Here is an 18,651-nt window from a genome sequence, read left to right on the forward strand (position 1 = left end):
ATAATTAAAATAAATAATAAACAATGATAAATAATAATAAATAATGAAAACAAATAATAATAATAAATAAAATAAATAAATAAACATATTATATTGTGTCCCATTTTTAAGCTCTAAATTTGACAATACTAATTTAATAACTCTAACAAGAGCTAGCCCATTTTTTTTGCATGACATTTGATAAATATTGAGATAAATAAATAGATAACAAAAATAGTTGGTACTGAAAAATGTAGCAGGCTATTTGAGCACAGTACACATTAATGCTTTATGCTTTTTTATGAGGGGAATACACACTTAAGGACACTGGGACAAGAGTGGCACCACATCAACATTTCTTAAAATGACCATTTTCTATTAGATATAGACATTTTTAATGGCGGCCCATCCTGATGGGCTGCATGCGACTCACTTTCTGTAGTTTGTGCATTCCCAATTTAGACGAAGATCTGTTATCTTCCCAAATAAAACATGATAATAACAACAGTAATAACATGCTTGGTGGTACGAGGACACCGACAAGGACAATAAAGACTGTTAAATGGAATTCATGATGTTACTTTTGGGGCCATTCGCTTCTCTAATTTGTATTTTTATGCTTTCTGACAAGTACTATTAAGAAAAACTTGGATTTGGATCACGTGTTTCTCAACTAGTGGGTTAAGACCTACAAGTGGGTCGCAGACCCATTTTCAGTGGGTCACGGGCCTTTGCCACGGAAAAATATTGCTAAGAACAGAAAAAAAACTGAGGGTCATTTAAACCCCTTAACAATAAATGGTGATAATTCCCTGGAAATGTGAGCTGACCCCCGCCATTTTACACAACGGAAAAATAATGTATGAGCTATGGATTTTATTATTTCAAAAACAAAGCCAAAGACATAAAGTCTTATAGATTTCATTAAAAGTGATACTAATTGAACATAAGAGGGAATACAGTATTAATACTTGAAGTCGTTTTAGTTTTTCTGGTCATATTTTTTATATAAAAACTGTATTTGGGGATTGTATGAGAGTGTGCCGACTGTGTTGTATGGTGCCGAGACTTGGAGTCTGAAGGCAGATTTGAGAAGGAAATTAAATGTTTTTGAGAAGTGTTTGAGGAGTATGTTAGGAGTGACAAGATTGGATAGATTGAGAAATGAAATTGTGAGAGACAGAACTGGAGTCGTGGAACCGAGCAAGCGTGTTGATAAGAGAGTACTCTGTTGGTTTGGGCACATGGAGAGGATGGATGAGGAGCGAATGTTGAAGAGGATCTACAGAGCAGAAGTAAATGGAAAGAGGAGGGCCACGATTGACGTGGATGGATGGTGTTATGAGTGCACTGCAGGAAAGAGGTCGAAATATAGTGGAAGGTAGAGCTCTTGTTGGTGATAGAAATGAGTGGAGAGGTGTTGTAAAAGGATAGTGGGATGTTTAGACGTGTTCTAAGGGATGGGCAGGGCACCCGTATGATCCGGCAGGGGTAAACCAGTGAAAGCTGTCAGGTCCTGCTGTTGGACAGAAGAGTGTGTCATGTCACCATGACCCGAGAGACATGGCCACTTTCGTGTGTCCCGTTTTATCTGGAGAGACGAAAGCATGACCAACTTGGGTGCCGAGGTGCTTAACTTGTTTGGGGCTTTTGGGTTGGCCATGGTCAAAAACAAAATTGTGTGTGTTTCTTGCTACCTTTTCCTTTTTCTTTTTCATTTTCTTTGTTTTAGTGTATGTGTTTGTCTTGCTGTCAGTCACCCCTCTCGAGGGATGTGACCAGGGTAGATAGATAGATAGATAGATAGATAGATAGATAGATAGATAGATAGATAGATAGATAGATAGATAGATAGATAGATAGATAGATAGATAGATAGATAGATAGATAGATAGATAGATAGATAGATAGATAGATAGATAGATAGATAGATAGATAGATAGATAGATAGATAGATAGATAGATAGATAGATAGATAGATAGATAGATAGATAGAATTGTATATTGTACTATGAAAGCTTTAAAATGCATCGTTTCATTTAATAAATTTAGGAAGTAGAATTATTTTCTTTATTGCGATCGGAGATTGTTAGTAAAGTAAGATGGTGGGTTCTTAAGTCAGACCAGTTGAGAACCACTGTTCAGTGGAAGTTTTTTAAATCTAGACCTAAGACCCACTTCTATTCAATGGCTTATAATTGATGCCCACCTTATATTTTTCTGTTCCTGTCTTTTTCCGACTGCCTGGCTGGTGGTGATACGAGGGAAAAGGACGATTTGAGATGAATCAGCGGACCAGCGTCTGGACCTGAATCATGTAAATGCCTGCATTGACCAGCCGGCAGACATGAGAAGCTGTGTCGTTGCTGTTATGGACTTTTTAGACAAACTTCAACATATTACCTATTTATTTCTTTTATTGATGTCCACTATGTTTTGTGAACTGTTACCCAATGCTAAATCTAGTGCACCCTGGTCATCCTGAAAAGGGGATTACCCCTTGTGAGGCCCCTTCTCAAGGTTTCTTTTTTCCCCAAGCTGAGGTTTTGAGTTTTTCCTAGCCTGCATGTTGGTTTAAGATCAGGCGATGGTGTAACTGTAACTGTAATCCTATGCAGTACAACATGGCGACTGCGCATGGATACATGCTTGCGGCTCGTAGCTCTCCAGCTAACCTTCTATTTATTGCTGTTCTCTTGTCTTTTTTGCTTTCACTTTTGGACACATGTGTGGCTAAAACCACTTACAGTAGGGACGAACTTATTCGGTTGGGTGAGCGTCTAAATTTCGACTTTTCGGGCACTTTTTATACCGCTCATGATATACCGAGCGAACTTCAAAGAGACCCGGCTTCGTTGTGGACATCCATCCCTCTTAATAAGCGGCGACGGCGGAGACGGCGTTCGGAAAGGAAACGCGGCTGCCGTGCAGGTAGATGTGTGAAGCGTGTGAAGTCTAAGCAGCAAGATGGACACGAGGATGGACGCGAGGATGTAACTAATTCCACCATTCATTCCTCGCCGGACAACCGAAGCTTTAAACTCAGCGCTCACGAACGGCCACAACGCCGGGAGCTTTTGAAGATCTCGACAAAGACTACAAAGAGTTCAGCTAAGTCAAATGATTCAGCAAAGCTAAAATTTGGTCTTTTGAATGTTAGATCCCTCGCCCCTAAAGCTTTACTTGTAGATAATATTATTCGTGATTATAAACTGAATTGTATGGGTCTTTGTGAAACGTGGTTACGCCCGGATGAGTACTTAGCGCTTAATTATGCTTCTCCCCCAGACTACCAGAGTAGTCATACAGCACGCACGCTGAAAAGGGGTGGTGGTGTTGCGCTAATCTCCGAAAAATCGCTTAAATTTAATCCACGGACCGCTAATAATTACAAAACGTTTGAGGCTCTTGTGACGCGGTCCCCTCAATTGTCAATTGATGTAATAACTATCTATCGTGCTCCTGGGCCATACACAACTTTCTTAGACGAATTCGCTGAACTTTTGTCTGAACTAGTAACCTATGCAGACAAAATTATAATTATGGGAGACTTTAATATTCATATGAATGACCCACACAGTTCACTCACTATTGCGTTTAGTTCTTTACTTGATGGATTTGGTTTTACTCAACTAGTTGATTTGCCAACCCATAAAAATGGGAACACGCTAGACTTGATTCTGACTCGAGGAGTTTTAACCTCAAACATTATGGTGCTACCGTGTACTACCGTTATCTCCGATCATTATTTAGTGACATTTGAGGTGCTAACTAAATGTAGTGTTAAAAAAGCTGAAGGATTTAGCGGACGCAATATAAGCACTGGCACAGTTTCTGAGCTCCTTGAACTCCTTCCTGAAGCAGTTGCGTCCTTTCCTAAATACACTGGCTCGATTGACTCACTCACGAATGAGTTCAATACCACCCTGACTAGTGTGATGGATACCATAGCGCCCTTAAAACTAAAATCACGTCCTAAAAGACGCACACCTTGGTTTACTGATGAAACTAGAACCCTTAAAAAAGAATGCAGGAAATGGGAGAGAAAATGGCGCGCTACCAAGCTTGAGGTTTTCCATCAAACCTGGTGTGATAGCTTGTTAAAGTATAAAGCGGCCCTTGCCTCTGCAAAATCGGCCTACCTTTCGAAGGTGATTGCGTCTCAAAAGAACAACCCCAAAGCCCTTTTTGACACTGTAGCATCGCTTACAAGGCAACAGACTACCGCTGATAGTTCGACACACTCTGCTCAGGACTTAATGGTCTTCTTCACTAAAAAGATTCAATGCATACAGGAAGAAATTGCTAAAGATACTATTAGTACCACTCATATTAAAGAACTGAAACTTACAGATGCACGACAGGGTGGCTGCCCAGGGAAAATGGCCGGTTTTAGTGAACTGTCACTTGATGATCTCAAACAAGTGGTGACTGCGGCCAAACCGACAACTTGCCAGTTCGACCCGCTCCCAGGTTCACTTATTAAAAGTCTTTTTAGCGTCATTGGGCCTTCAGTTCTAAATATTATAAATACATCACTCTCCTCAGGTGTAGTTCCAGCAGCTTTTAAGTCCGCCGTTATTAAACCCACACTAAAACGACCCAACCTTGATCCAGAAATCTTAAGTAATTACAGACCTGTGTCAAACCTACCTTTCCTCTCTAAAGTACTCGAAAGAGTAGTGGCACAGCAGCTGAATGCTTTCATATCTGAGAACAACCTTTTTGAATCGATGCAATCAGGATTCAGGGCTAACCACTCTACTGAGACAGCGCTGATCAAGGTAACAAATGATCTCCTAATGTCAATGGATTCTGGCGCTTCATCACTTTTGCTGCTGCTGGATCTTAGTGCTGCTTTTGACACAGTGCGCCACAATATCCTACTAGAACGGTTGGAAAAATGGATTGGTCTCTCAGGAACCGTCCTCTCGTGGTTCAGATCCTACCTCTCAGATAGGACGCACTGTGTGAAATATGGTGAAACGACATCTGAGCCCTTTAATGTTACCTGCGGTGTTCCGCAGGGTTCTGTGCTCGGCCCCCTACTTTTCAACATTTACATGCTTCCATTAGGTGATATTATCCGCAAGTACAATATCAGCTTCCACTGCTACGCAGACGACACTCAACTATATCTTCCGTTGGAGGAATCTTCCACACTAAACTGTGGAAATTTGGAGGCCTGTCTCACTGAGATAAAAGAGTGGATGTCACTCAATTTCTTGCGTCTTAACCCTGAAAAGACCGAAATGTTAGTCATTGGTCCTTCTAAATGCCGTGACTTCTTCTCAAAAACTGCTGTGAACCTTGACAAATGTCACATCACACAGAGTGACTCAGTTAAAAATTTAGGTGTCATATTTGACCCTGATCTATCATTTGAGATGCATGTAAAGCAAATTACTAGAACTGCCTTCTTCCATCTTCGCAACATTGCTAAAATCCGTTCAATACTGTCTCAGTCTGATGCGGAAACAATAATTCATGCATTTGTTACCTCCCGTCTCGACTACTGTAATGCACTACTTTCCGGTCTCCCGAAGTCCAGAATCAAGTCTCTTCAGCTAGTACAAAATGCCGCAGCGAGGCTTTTAACTAGGACAAAAAAGTACGATCACATAACACCGATTTTGGCTAACCTGCATTGGCTCCCAGTTAGCCAAAGATGTGACTTCAAAGTTCTCTTAGTACTGTACAAAATCATACATGGACTTGCTCCCTCTTATCTTTCAGATCTGATCTGCCGCTATGTCCCGGTCCGAAGCCTGCGATCTGAGAGTGCCGGTCTTCTGGTGATCCCGAGAGCAAAGAAGTCTTCTGCTGGTTCGAGAGCGTTCTCCATCCGGGCACCGGTGCTGTGGAATGCTCTTCCCCCTGAGATCCGATCTGCAACCTCAGTGGAAATGTTTAAATCTAAACTTAAAACTCACCTCTACTCTATTGCATACGAATAACCTACTCCTCTTGTCGGTTGACAATAGTCTGTGTAATATAGTGTAACAATCTGTGAAGCCCTTTGAGACTCTTCGTGATTTAGGGCTATACAAAAATAAATGACTTGACTTGACTTGACTTGACTACTTTGAGACATTTTTGTAATTAAGGGCTATACAAATAAATGTGATTTGACTGACTTCCAGATCACCTCATGCATCAAAATTCGGTCTCAAAGCGCCCTCTGCTGGACCAAAGTTCTACTACAGGTTTATCGCCAGATCAAGGGGAAATTCAATCCACTCTCTCATTTGCTTTGAATCAACGTGCTGCATAAATTGCGCGACACAACGCGTCGATGATAAAAATCCGTTATGCACGCTTTTAATAATTGATTTTATCGATTTGTTGTTGCCGCCCTATTCGGGAGTGCTTTTCGTTTACCTTTGCAAGCTCTTCGGTGCGAGATGGACTTGCTCATGTCCCTGTAGAAACCTTCCTTGCAGTAGTGGCAGTGTCGTCCAGCAGTGTTGTGTCGACAGTTGAGGCAAACACCGCCACTTCTGCGGCCCGAAAGCTTGTACAGCTCCATGTTAAAGCGGCAGCGGCGTGCATGGAGGTTGCAGTGACAGGCTGAACAAAAGAAATGAACATGCCACTTTTAGACAAGTACCATATTTTCTTGACTATAGGTCGCAGTTTTTTTTTCACAGTTTGACCAGTGAGGCTTACCTGTGAAATTATTGACACATTTTTATCAGACATGTTATTTTACATGTTATTTTCACACTAAACTGCAACAGAGCGCTCTGTGTTGCTTATTTTAACTTTGCTCTGTTGTACCTTTTAAGATGACATTTCTGTTTTCAGTGTTGGGTTTTATTGAATAAATCTCCCCTAAAATGCAACTTAAACCACTGTAGTGTGACTTATATATGTTTTTTTCTTCCTAAGAATGCATTTTTTGGGCTGGTGCAACTTATACTTCGGCACAACTTACAGTCCAGAAAATAAAATATCTTCATTTCGACACCCTTTGCCGTTCATAAATGACACGCCAAGCAGTCGAAGGATCTCACTTTGTTTTTGCTAAATGTCACAAATCTCCAGACATTGCTATATACCAGCTCAGTAGCCTAGATGGTAAGGCGCCCGCTTTGAGACTGGGAGGTTCGGGTTCGCGCCCCGGCCGAGTCATTCCTAAGACTTAAAAAGTGGTCGGCGGCGCCCTCTCTTGGCTGCGGCTGCATCGGGTCAGGTGCAATCGACGTTTCGTTCTGTGTACATTGTTACACAGAATGACAATACAAGGAAATTATTATTATTATATTATTATTATAAGGTACATTTTGTATTGTGTGCACCTTTTTCTGAGTACAGGACAATACTGTAGTGCTTTTTTCCACCGCTACCGGCGTTTGGCGCTGTAAGAGGTCACCCAGGATCCACCCGGAAGAAGAAATCCACTTCCTCTTGGTTCATGTGTAAACACATTGTACCGAATCTCCAGTGCGCATTTTTTCACAATTTAATTGTTTAATATCTCGTGCATCCATTCAATATGGTTGGTGTCTAGTGTAAAGAATTGGGCCGACAACATTCGAGAATGGACTAGTGCTAACTTTGCCCTGACCCAGGAACACATTTTTGAATATGTAGGGCAATTCATTCATTCATTCATTCATTCATTCATTCATTCATTCATTATCTGCACCGCTTATCCTCAGTAGATTTGCGGGGGTGCTGGAGCCCATCCCAGATATCTTCAGGCAGTGGGCAGGGGACACATTGAACTGGTTGCCAGCCAGTCGCAGGGCACACAGAGACAGACAACTCACTCCCTTATTCACACCTAGGGACAATTTGGACCAAACAACCTGACATGCCTGTTTTTTTGGCAATGTGGGAGGGGGTTTACGTTGTCAATAAATGATTTTGATCATGGTCACACTTATTTGACAATGTGGTAAAAATAATGTGATAATAAGATAAAAGCTAAAGCCTTTCCCTATGTCATCAATACCCTAATACCCTCAGGAGCCGCATGCGGCTCTTTAGCAAAAATGTTTCAACTTGAAAAAGATGGGAGAGGGAAATGTAAACGTATAAACATGACAAAAACACTTTTAGCATTTCCTAATTCTGTAAAAATGCGTAGAATAAATGTTATACTTTAACTAGGGGTCTAACTATAAGGTGAGAGGAAAGATCAGCTGGTGCGAGTTCAACGGTGGGAAGTAATTGCTGCTTTCTCACCGGCATCGGGTTGTAAAAAGACGGGATAGTTTTCGCTTCAAATGCAGCAAACTCAAATATTGTGACGTGAAGTCGCGACTCTCAGGCTTAAACTGGTGCCCGGAGAACTCAAATGAAATGCAAAACTGCGGCACATCTCTCTTTTGTTTTTTTTTTCTCTCTCTCCCGTCTCGCCTGTGTTAGAGCTGAGTTATGTGAGCCCAAGTTCCGCCCCTTTAAACGGAGGAGCCTCACAAGCCAGGCAGGTCTGAAGGGCCATGGTCTACGAGGGTAAAAAGGGAAAAGTAATTGCACAGAAATCATACTCAAAGTGAAAAAATTTGATTTTATTGACTTTTCCTTTTAAAAGGCTGCAATTTTATCTTAATAAACGTATGCCGCGTTTATTGGACTCTTTTTGTTGCCAATTACGCACGTTCCATTTTTTCCCCAAACCCTTAAAATAAAATGACAAAAAAGAAAGGATTTCTTTATGGCATATTTTTAATTTTATAAAAGCAATGAAACATACTGTAATTCAATAACATTGTAATGAAATTAAACTTGAGGCTGTAACCTTCAACAGAAAAGTCACGTGGTGCATCATTCTCAACAGGATGTGCTGCATCCAATTTAGTCATTTGATGGTAGGCTATTATTGCTCATCTAAATACATACAGCATGTGCTGTATTTTTTCACAGTTCACGTTTCCCAGGTCCCATAACCGCATGGGTTGTCAGGGTATCGATGAGGAGGCAACTCTGGACAGCTTTCTCCACTGTTAACGGTTCTTGGGTTGTGGCAAAGTTGGCACCAGTTCATTCTTTAATGTGGTACACCCAATTATTTTTCGGTCTTCCTCTCCTCCCACTCCTGTTTTTCTGTGCTGTTTTCCTTCCTACTCTGGTCTCATGCTTTCACCAGGCGATTGACCTGATCTCTAAGTTCCTGATTATTTCCTGCCAATCCAGCAATATTTTCAGCAAAACAGAGGTTAATGATGTTGTGCTCCCCAATCCTGCCTGTAGTTGTATTCATAATAAGGTTTTGAATTTTGCGGCTCCAGAAAATTTTGTTATTAGCCTTTTTGGTCCAATATGGTTCTTTCAATATTTTGGGTTGCTGACCCCTAGTCTAATGGGTATTAATCACCGGCAAAATATGGTAATGTACTAGGCAAACTTTAAGTCCTTTTTGTGTCACGGTTGCCATGGCGCCCAATTGGCCCCGCCTGTGAGGCGCCAGCTGAGGCTTGTTGACCGATTGGCTTCCCTGCTTTTTAAACCCAGTCCTGTCACTCTCCTTTTGTCAGTCCGTCTGCGAATCTTCGTGTATACTAGGCTAGCCTTTTTCTGACCCTGACTCTCACCTGTCCGGTTTTTGCTCCTGTTTGTTTCCAGCTACGACCTGTTTGGATCCTGACCACGTCTACTCTCCCGTCCCGGCTTACGACCCATTTTTGATCCCGACTACGTCTACTCTCCCGTTCTGGCTTATGTCTCGATTCCGACCCCGATCACGTCTTGCTCTCGCTGTCCCAGCTACCGACCAGTTTTCCGCCCCTGACACCGCCATCGCTTGCGACAGAAGATCCACTTCCGTGTTCGGATCACAATCCGAGTACGAGAGCGACTTGCTTCCCGTGCACAGCGAACACCGGATCGTGGGCGCAGCCCTTCCTCTCTCTTTTCAATAAAACCTGTGGTAAACGTCACGCAAGTGGGTCCTGTTTCCGTTCTGGTCCTGACATTTTTGGGTACAATAAAAGTTCACGTCATACATCAATAAATACGGTGCATTTAAACTTTCTATCTTTTTGGTCCTAGTGCCTGTTCTCACAACTTTGTATTCCTAATTAGTTTGTTCACGTTCAACATACATTAGTGATATTTTCTATCATTTCTATGTGATTTCCACGTTTTACTATGGGCCCAAATCCGGTGTTTACAGTTCATTTGGGCACCGCTCACGTTTCCTCATGCTTCACTAATCCCCCCCATTGGAGTTTCTCACATCCTAATGTTATTGCACAGAGATGAAGGCTTCTGATAACACTGCCGCATATGCTGCAATAGCGTCAGGGCTCAGAATCGCATACAAACGAAATCACACCTGCCAGAAGGGACTCGGGCCGGCAGGTGGCGGGGATTCGTGCACACACCCCTCATAAATAGGGGAGCCCATTACTAAAGAACACACACACACTGGGTCACTCACACAGAGGTGTTTGGCAGCTGTCATGAGCTTATCTCCAATGGTTTCCCTCCCTGGGGCTGATGGAAGGCACAAACTCACATATACACAAGCACTCGTTTCCTTGTCCCAATCCCTCTTTGCTTTTTACTGCTTTCTTATCTCCGATGTTATCTCTACTTAAGGGAAGTGTGTGAGAGGGAAATTAAATTAGGGGTTGGAGGTGGGGTGGGTTTTGTATTTTTCATATGGAACAATCGGAATTCTCCTGGCTCACTAATGAAGATGGCATGTATTAAAATTGTATCTAAGTCAGCCATATCAAACATGTAGCCTTTTGGATGATTTGATTCAGTCAGCCATCAATTTCTGAGTAAAAGTAATAATTTAAAAAATAAAATGCTCCTTTTCACCGCTAGAGGGCAGTAAAGGTGTAAAAGAGAAGACGTCCAGTCTCATTTTATTGTTCTTCTTCTTCTTCGGGTTTAATGGCAGTTGGCATCCATCTCTTTGGTGCATTACCGCCCCCTGGCTTTATATTAAAGACAATATTGTGCCATATATTCTCAGCGTCAGTAGGCCCAGCCGAGTAGTTTGATATGATGTTATTGCTCTTTTACTGTTAAACGCTCATTGTGTAATTCCTTTTCATTTATCTTAAAGCCATATGACAATCAAGGCAAGCATATCTTCTACCTGAGTTTTGGTTTGTGATGTTGTGATAAGTTGCATTTACTTAACCGTGAAACAAATTGTTAACACATTCAATGCCAAACATGAAAATTAATTTGTCCATTGTTTAGTACTGGAAAAAAACCTTAAAAATTTGGCGTTGACAAAGCCAAACTAAGTTTGACAGGCCTGCTCTATGTCATTCATATTTAAAGTATGATTTTGAAAATACCCAAATGATTCATCTGGTCGCAAGAGGGCAGTAAAGGATATATAGTAAGCTTTAGTTGGCCCATTCTTGTAGTTAGACCTGATGTATTCTAATCCTATTGCCAATGCACTGCTATTTTTCTTATTTTGTATACTGTGTTTTTTTATTCATTTCAACCTAGTAAAATAATTGGGGCAAAAATGTCATATTTTTTCAAAGCTCCTACTCGAGTTTGTATAGCGTGGTGACTGGTATCAGGTGTAAAACGGCATTCACTGAACTGTTAAAATAAACCCGTTAACACATTCAATGCCAAACATGAAAATCATATTTTTCTTAGTGTTTGTGATGTGTTATGCTCAGAAAATGTCCCCTGTCATCCATGAATAAAATATGTTGAGTAGAATACTAAAGTTGACTGAATGAAAAAGGATAATATTGAAAAACTACGGTAAACTAAATATATTAAGTTGACATTCTTTTATTAATCCGGCCCGCTTGAGAACATGAAGTCTGGATCCGGCCCCAGAACAAAACTGAGTTTGACATCCCTAATCTTAGCGAACAGTCAGAGACACCCGATCACAGAAGATTATTAGCATGTAATTGATTTCCTACAGGAAACGTTACTTTTAAAGAAGAACATTCTTTGATAAATGGTGTCAGGGGATGAATAAAGATTATCTGTACAACTGTCCCCAGGCCCTTGTAGTAAATGCTGGGCTATCTCACTCACACTTTTCCAGCAACAGCAATAACGTGAACGTTGATAAGCCAGATGCCACCTTTGAGCATGTGCCACCCAAATATACAAACTGTCAAATGTCGCTTCGTGTATGATCCAGTTTTTCTGGGTTTCCGCATTGGGGATTTTTTTTTGAGTAATATTTTGTTCTGGGCTTAGAACATTCATTTTGTTTTAGGTTTATTTGTTTGGTTAGGTTGTGACCATCTATTTTAAATTGGAGCAAGAAAATAAATAATCCTCAACATAGGCTTTAGTTTTTTCACAATGCATGGGTTTAATTCCCTCTATTTGTATGCTTTCTTACTCTATGTGGGTAGAGGGACGTTTTTAGAAGGTTTGTATTCAGGTTTATACTCAGTGCTCTTTTTTGTTAGCCTGTCTATGGATTGTTTTTTTTGTGTCAGCCTCAAGATAATCATATTTGCCGTTATGAATTTGTTACATTTTTCCTATCTTAGTCATATGTGGTGTGAAATCATTTTTCATCCGTCACTTTAGGGTCTTGAATGTGTAGTATAGCTGCCAGAATAAAAAGAGCTTCACTATAGACTGTAGTAGCTTTTAAAAGTTATGTAGGTGAAGAGAAATTTACAACGCAGCGCAAATGTCTTGCAGTTATGCTTTGATTTTTGTGAAAAGGGCCCACTTGGAATGATGTTCTCCACTTCTATTTATGTTCAAGGGTCATCTATCAGGCTTAGTGGATGAACCACTTGGGTGGGTGTGCATACGGGATGGAAATTAAATTCCACATTTTGACAGAGGTGGGTTTTTTTCCCTTCTTTTGCCTCCTAGTGCTGAGAGAACAATAATGGAGAGTAATATCATTACATGATGATCTGTGACATGAGCAATGTATTTTCAAGAACAAACGACTGAATGGAACTATGTTTTTACTGCGGCCATTGTTCATCCAACGTGAACAATCGGATAACGCCGCTCTCTGTGTGGATGAGAGGCTTAAATCAAACCGAACACCTGAATGAAGACATCCCTACTTTTTGAAACAATAATGACAGGGTTGGATAATTCCAAGATGATTGATCTGAGGATTTATAAACAGCTTTTCTAGTGCCAATGTTTGGCTTGTGTACTTAGCATTTTTTTGAGCAAACCTTGATGTAAAATCCTCTCACGTGTACCCAGAAAAGGACTTCGTTGGCCATCTCATGGAACTTCCAACATGCTTACATAATAGCAGTCAAGTACACATGGGTGGTTGCTTTAGAGTAGGAGTGGGCATATATTTTGTGTGATAGGTTGCATCGGGTTAAATTATGGTACAGGGGCAGGGTCAAGATGGCATGTAATGATCTTTTTTATCAATGCAATCTCAAACCACATACCTCAAAAATATACCAGGAAAAAGTATAATATAAACCTATCCAGTTTTTCTCATATTGTTCCTGCCTTTTTAAAAAGACATATGTCTGATTTTTGGCCATTTGACTTTCTTCATCGTAAGCACTCCATTTATGCATTCTTAAAAAAATGTAGAAATTCTTAAACAACAGCAACAATACACATGTATGAATAAATAAATGTGCATATATCTACATGTACATGTCACGGTTGCCCATGGCGCGCAATTGGACAGACCCGTTTGGCGCCAGCTGCAGTTCGTTGACTGATTGGCTTCCCTCCTATTTAAGCTCACTGCTCTCACTCACCCTTTGTCAGTCTGTCAACAAACCTCTGCACCCACAAGACCTGTGTTCTGACTCTGTCTGGTATCTTGTTTGTGTATCCTGTCCGGTATCGATCCCGTCTATTAGGTTTCTTCTTACACCCAGCAATCGCCAAATCACTGGCGTTTGTGTTAATGTGCATGACTGCCACATTACCGTAAAATAAGGCTTGTGTGAGAAACGTAATGCATCTGGGTCCTTCTCCTGTTCCGGTTCTTGACAGTACTGTACAAGGTATATTTTATTTTTTGTGGTTCTTATAGACTATTTGATTGGTTTGGAAACACTCGTAATAAAAGCAAAGTAATATTATATGTCCAATTTTTAAGCATTACATTTGATTATATGCATTGACTAACTCAAGGGCTAGCTCCAATTTTTGCATGGACTGATAAACATCTTGAAAAATAAACTAAATAGCTAATAACAAAAATAGCACATACAGATACATTTTTCCAATGTTGAATGTTAAAGTGCAATCTGGATGTGGTTTTCAACACAGGGAATCAATTAATCTAGCACTTATGGCTCAGGAAAACATGACATTATCATATTATTGCTTTTTCTGCATTTTCAGGAAGAGCAAAGCACATTTTTGCCTGTTTTGACAGTCGGGTCAGACTTTTTATAACAGCGCACAACTGAAAAATGTGCACTTTTTTCAACAAATATTTTCTTGAATGCAGTACGCATCAATGCTTCATGAAAAACGTATTTTTCATTGGAAGAAAGACACACAAAGGGCCACTGGGGACAAGAGTGGCACCAAGTCAACAATAAATTTAAAAAAAACTATTTTACATAAAATCATATTAAATATTTCATTCAGCGGACCAGATTAAAAAGCCTAGTGGCCCATATGTGTAGTTAGCCCTCAACTTATTTTTAATTTTTAAATTTTTTTCAATGTAGCAGCAAGTCAATTTTAAATGTAGGAATCCAATGTGAGTTTGTAAGATCACCTAAGTGACAACATTTTTAATTTCATTTTTCATTCATTTTCTTATTAGTGGCATTAGTAAATATGATTTGACCATTTAAAATAGGAGGCGGGATGTGTGCTCAAAGAGGTGGTATAATAATCAAAAGAAAAAGAGGTATACAGACAAAATCCCAAATCAAGCACAAAAGAAATAAAAAAAAAAAAAACTAAAAAAATGTATCTCAGCTGGCGTGTAGTCGACATGGAGCGACAGCAGCAGCAAAAAGCAACCGGGGGAACTGAATAAACACTCTTTCACAAAGGCAACATCACACTTATAAAACAGACAAGAAGTTGCAAGAGATGATTGGCTCACACGAGTGAGTAGAGCAAGACACATATGAACAAGATAAGGACAGATGAGACAAAGGCACAAGACAAGAAAACAGACACAAGAAAACAGAACGGGACAGCTAGGATTGTAAGGCAATATAATCACGGGTTTCTATGACATAACTGTGAACCTTTATGTTTTCCATGTATTTTATTACATTATTTGTGATCAATTCAAATTGAGTAAGCCGTATAACAATTGGACCGAGCTCTAGTTTGAATTGTCTCGGGTCACAGACGACAACGTCATCGGAGATTGCTAACATGTATCCTGCTTTGTCTGACTTGTGAGTAAATAGGTGGTGCGTGTTAGGAAGGTTGATTGTCTCTTAATGTTGGCAATTGCAATTATTAAAGGGGGGAAATTGGCTGAGGTTGAAAGGTATGCTTTAAATAAGACGAATTTTCAAATAACCCAAAAATCAAATAGGATATAAATAAATACAAGTATAAATGGTTAATCATCAACCAAAAATAAGAGCAAAGCAAATTAAATTGATAACAATGTAATATTATACAACAGAGGTGTCAAAGTCAAATGGCCCAAGAGCCAAATCAGAAATTAAGCTAAAAGCCGAGGGCCAGACTGATTAGATGTTGACAAATTTTAGTCTTGTAAACCTAATGGTACTTACTGAAAACCTAACAAATATTTTCTTATGGCTTCGACAGTGAACTTTAAATGTCACCAAGCACAAAAGACAAATATATTCCCTATAAAATCTCTATTTATTTTTATTTATTTTTAATTTGTATTCTATATAAAGACCTAAAATGAACACTATATCAAAGTACTACATCAGTAGTCTATGGTTTTTATTTTAGCAAAAGTGTGCTAATTGTAAATCAAAGAAGGAAAAAAAGTATTTTTTGTCATTCATTCAACTGAAATATTTTGGGAAATATAACTGGAGGTAATTGGAATAAAAAGGGCAAAAATCTGTTATCCGAAAAATGAATCAAGATTATCTGAGGGGCCTGCAAAACCTTCTTGCAGGCCGGCTGTGGCCTGCGGGCCTTGAATTTGACATATGTTATACACCTTTTAAAAAAAATCCATCCATCCATTTTCTGTGCCTCTTATCCTCACTAGGGTTGCAGGGGTGCTGGAGCCCATCCCAGCCATGTCCGGGCAGAGGGCAAGGGACACCATGAACTGGTTGCCAGCCAGTCGCAGGGCACACAGAGATAGAAAACTCACTAGCTCATTCACACCTAGGGACAATTTGGACCGGCCAATTAACCTGACATGCATATTTTTGGAATATGAGAGAAAACCGGAGTGGCCGGAGGAAACCCACGCAGGCACGGGAAGAACATGCAAACTCCGTTCCGTTCGGGTAGGCTGCGGTAGCTGGAATTAAACGCTAGACCTAACCACTCAGCTGCCCCTTAAAGCAAATCATTTAATTAAAAAAATCTTAGTATGGATGTTTAATCCTTGACAGATTATACCCTGCCTATGGAGAATTTGGGGTCGCGAGGACAACAAAGGAGCAACATGCTCTACTGAGAACGATTGGTTTTACAAACTGATTTGAGTGATTTCACTGCAGACAGAAATGTAAACTTTGTAGGGGAAAAACGTTTGATTCCAATCCTGGCTGAATATGTTGCCGCTCAAATTGAGCTCAGGCAATTGCCTTACTAAGAATACACGCTGTCAGCATGGTATCTCTGAAACAAATAAAGCCCGTGCCAGTCCAAAATGTATCATTTATCGATAGAAATACGTCAGTGGTGGGCCGTCAGGGCCTGCAAGGCCTCCCTAAAAAATATTGGAATCATGTGATGTTAATTATATTTTGTCCACTTATACTTAATGAATAGTTCCAAATGTCTGTCAGCTTCCTTTCATCGCGTTTCCCTGGTTGCGCTGCTTCCTGATGCTTTCATATTCAAGCATTAACCAGTCACATTTCAGCCATTAATCGTTGCTAGGCTCAGAAATCTACCTTGGGGCCTTTACAAAAAATACTGAAGGGCGTGTACCATTATATTGGGCTTCTAGAAGGCGCAACGAAACGTCAGCGATTGGACAAACTACAATTGGCTAGAGAGGGCAGTTATCCACCAAAGCGATCACACCCACAAACTTACTTGAAGAGAACGAGCTGCACAAGGGAATATATTGTTTTGGTGTCAACCCAAAATGGCTGAAGGAGGAGAAAAAAGGGATTTGCTCGCAGATTCACTTTCAACGCCATTTTCAAAACAGATTTTTCGAGAAATGCTCGACATCATTAAGAAAGGTCTGACAAATCCGAAGAGAGCAAGTGGGAAATGGCTTTGTCCGCCACTTTCAGAAAAGAGATCTTGATCCCTAGCCAACCTGAAGTTTGGGCCAGGTAAGACCATGCTAGGCTTATTTTTTAAACAATACTTTCTAAGTTTGATTCTTCAGAAGACATCATTTTAATTCTATTGACCTTATTTATCTAAAAGTTCACACCACAACCAGCACAAAAGGGCAAGGACTAACCTGGAGGTTAAAGAGCAACTACTTGTCTCCCAAGGGAAAGATGCTATCAATCTAATGACACCACTATTGCCAATTACACTGTGACATCTTTCTTTCTAGTACAAGAGTACACGGACAAATGTTATGAGCTCCACTCCACTCCGAATAATTCTTTTTTCCTATTGAAAAGGTTCAACTTGGAATATTGAATGAAACCAACAAAATCCATCTTAACTTTATGGTGACTAGTCCCCCTAAATGCTTTTTTGGATAAATCACAGATGTTGGTGGTTTGAAAAGTAGTCCACCGACTAAAGCCTGGTAATTCAATACAGGTAACCTGAAAACTTTTAATGTGACGGGGAGCGTTTCCCGTACCTTATGTCTTGTTTGAGATCAATAATTGGAGTAATTAAGAGACCTGCATTTGCGGAATGCGCTACCTTAACAGACAGTGAATATCATGTACCCAAATGGCATCATTACACAATGATGCCATTTAAGTTTGGCAGACACAAATGTTTGAAGGGCATGATAAAAAGCTGCTTGTTAACAGAAAGTCAAACAATAGGTCAACTTTATCTTCACATGAGATAAATGGAAACATAAATGTGTTGTTGAGAATTATTCAGAGAACTTTTAAGGGTTTTCTTTTAATTTGTTCGCGTGAGTTTCTTTTTGAAGTTTTCCTCTTTATGAATGACCTTTAGCTTCTTTCCGTGTAGGGTATAATAGCCCATGGGAACAGTTGTGTTTTCCTTCCTCAGTTTTTTTTAAGTTTATTTTTTTCATTCATGAGAAAGCTGATGAAAAGTCTGATCCCCCTTCTTCTGACTGTCATTGTTCCAAACTGTGAATGCAGTCATATTTTCTTCAAGTAAAATATTGACTGGTTGATTGTTTTTTTTTTTTTGTGCCTAAATTATCGTATTTCAAATCCAAAAATGAACGGCCCCTCGAAACTTTTTGTGATTAAGATTCAGACAAATAACTATGACTTGACTTCCCTGTAGACAGACTGTAAATGATCTATCGACTAGCATGAGGCAACTTAAATTGATGCAAAACTGTTAGGCTGTGGTGAAAAGCAATTAAATGGAGAAATTCTGTGCAGACGGACGGATGGACAGACAGACAGACAAGGTGGGTAGATAGATAGATAGATAGATAGATAGATAGATAGATAGATAGATAGATAGATAGATAGATAG

General features: G+C 40.0%; 1 protein-coding gene across 1 annotated transcript in view; it reads right to left on the reverse strand.

Annotated features, from left to right (window-relative positions):
* Positions 1–18,651, reverse strand: part of ntn1b (netrin 1b) — an 82,364-nt gene that overhangs the window by 33,914 nt on the left and 29,799 nt on the right. Inside the window, exon 4 of the mRNA XM_088343221.1 lies at positions 6,361–6,549. Coding sequence (XP_088199347.1) covers positions 6,361–6,549 — 189 coding nt within the window. The remainder of the gene's footprint in view (positions 1–6,360; positions 6,550–18,651) is intronic.

Source organism: Urocampus carinirostris, chromosome 1, assembly GCF_059441175.1.
Source record: "Urocampus carinirostris isolate Australia breed hairy pipefish chromosome 1, RoL_Ucar_1.0, whole genome shotgun sequence".
NCBI lineage: Eukaryota > Metazoa > Chordata > Actinopteri > Syngnathiformes > Syngnathidae > Urocampus > Urocampus carinirostris.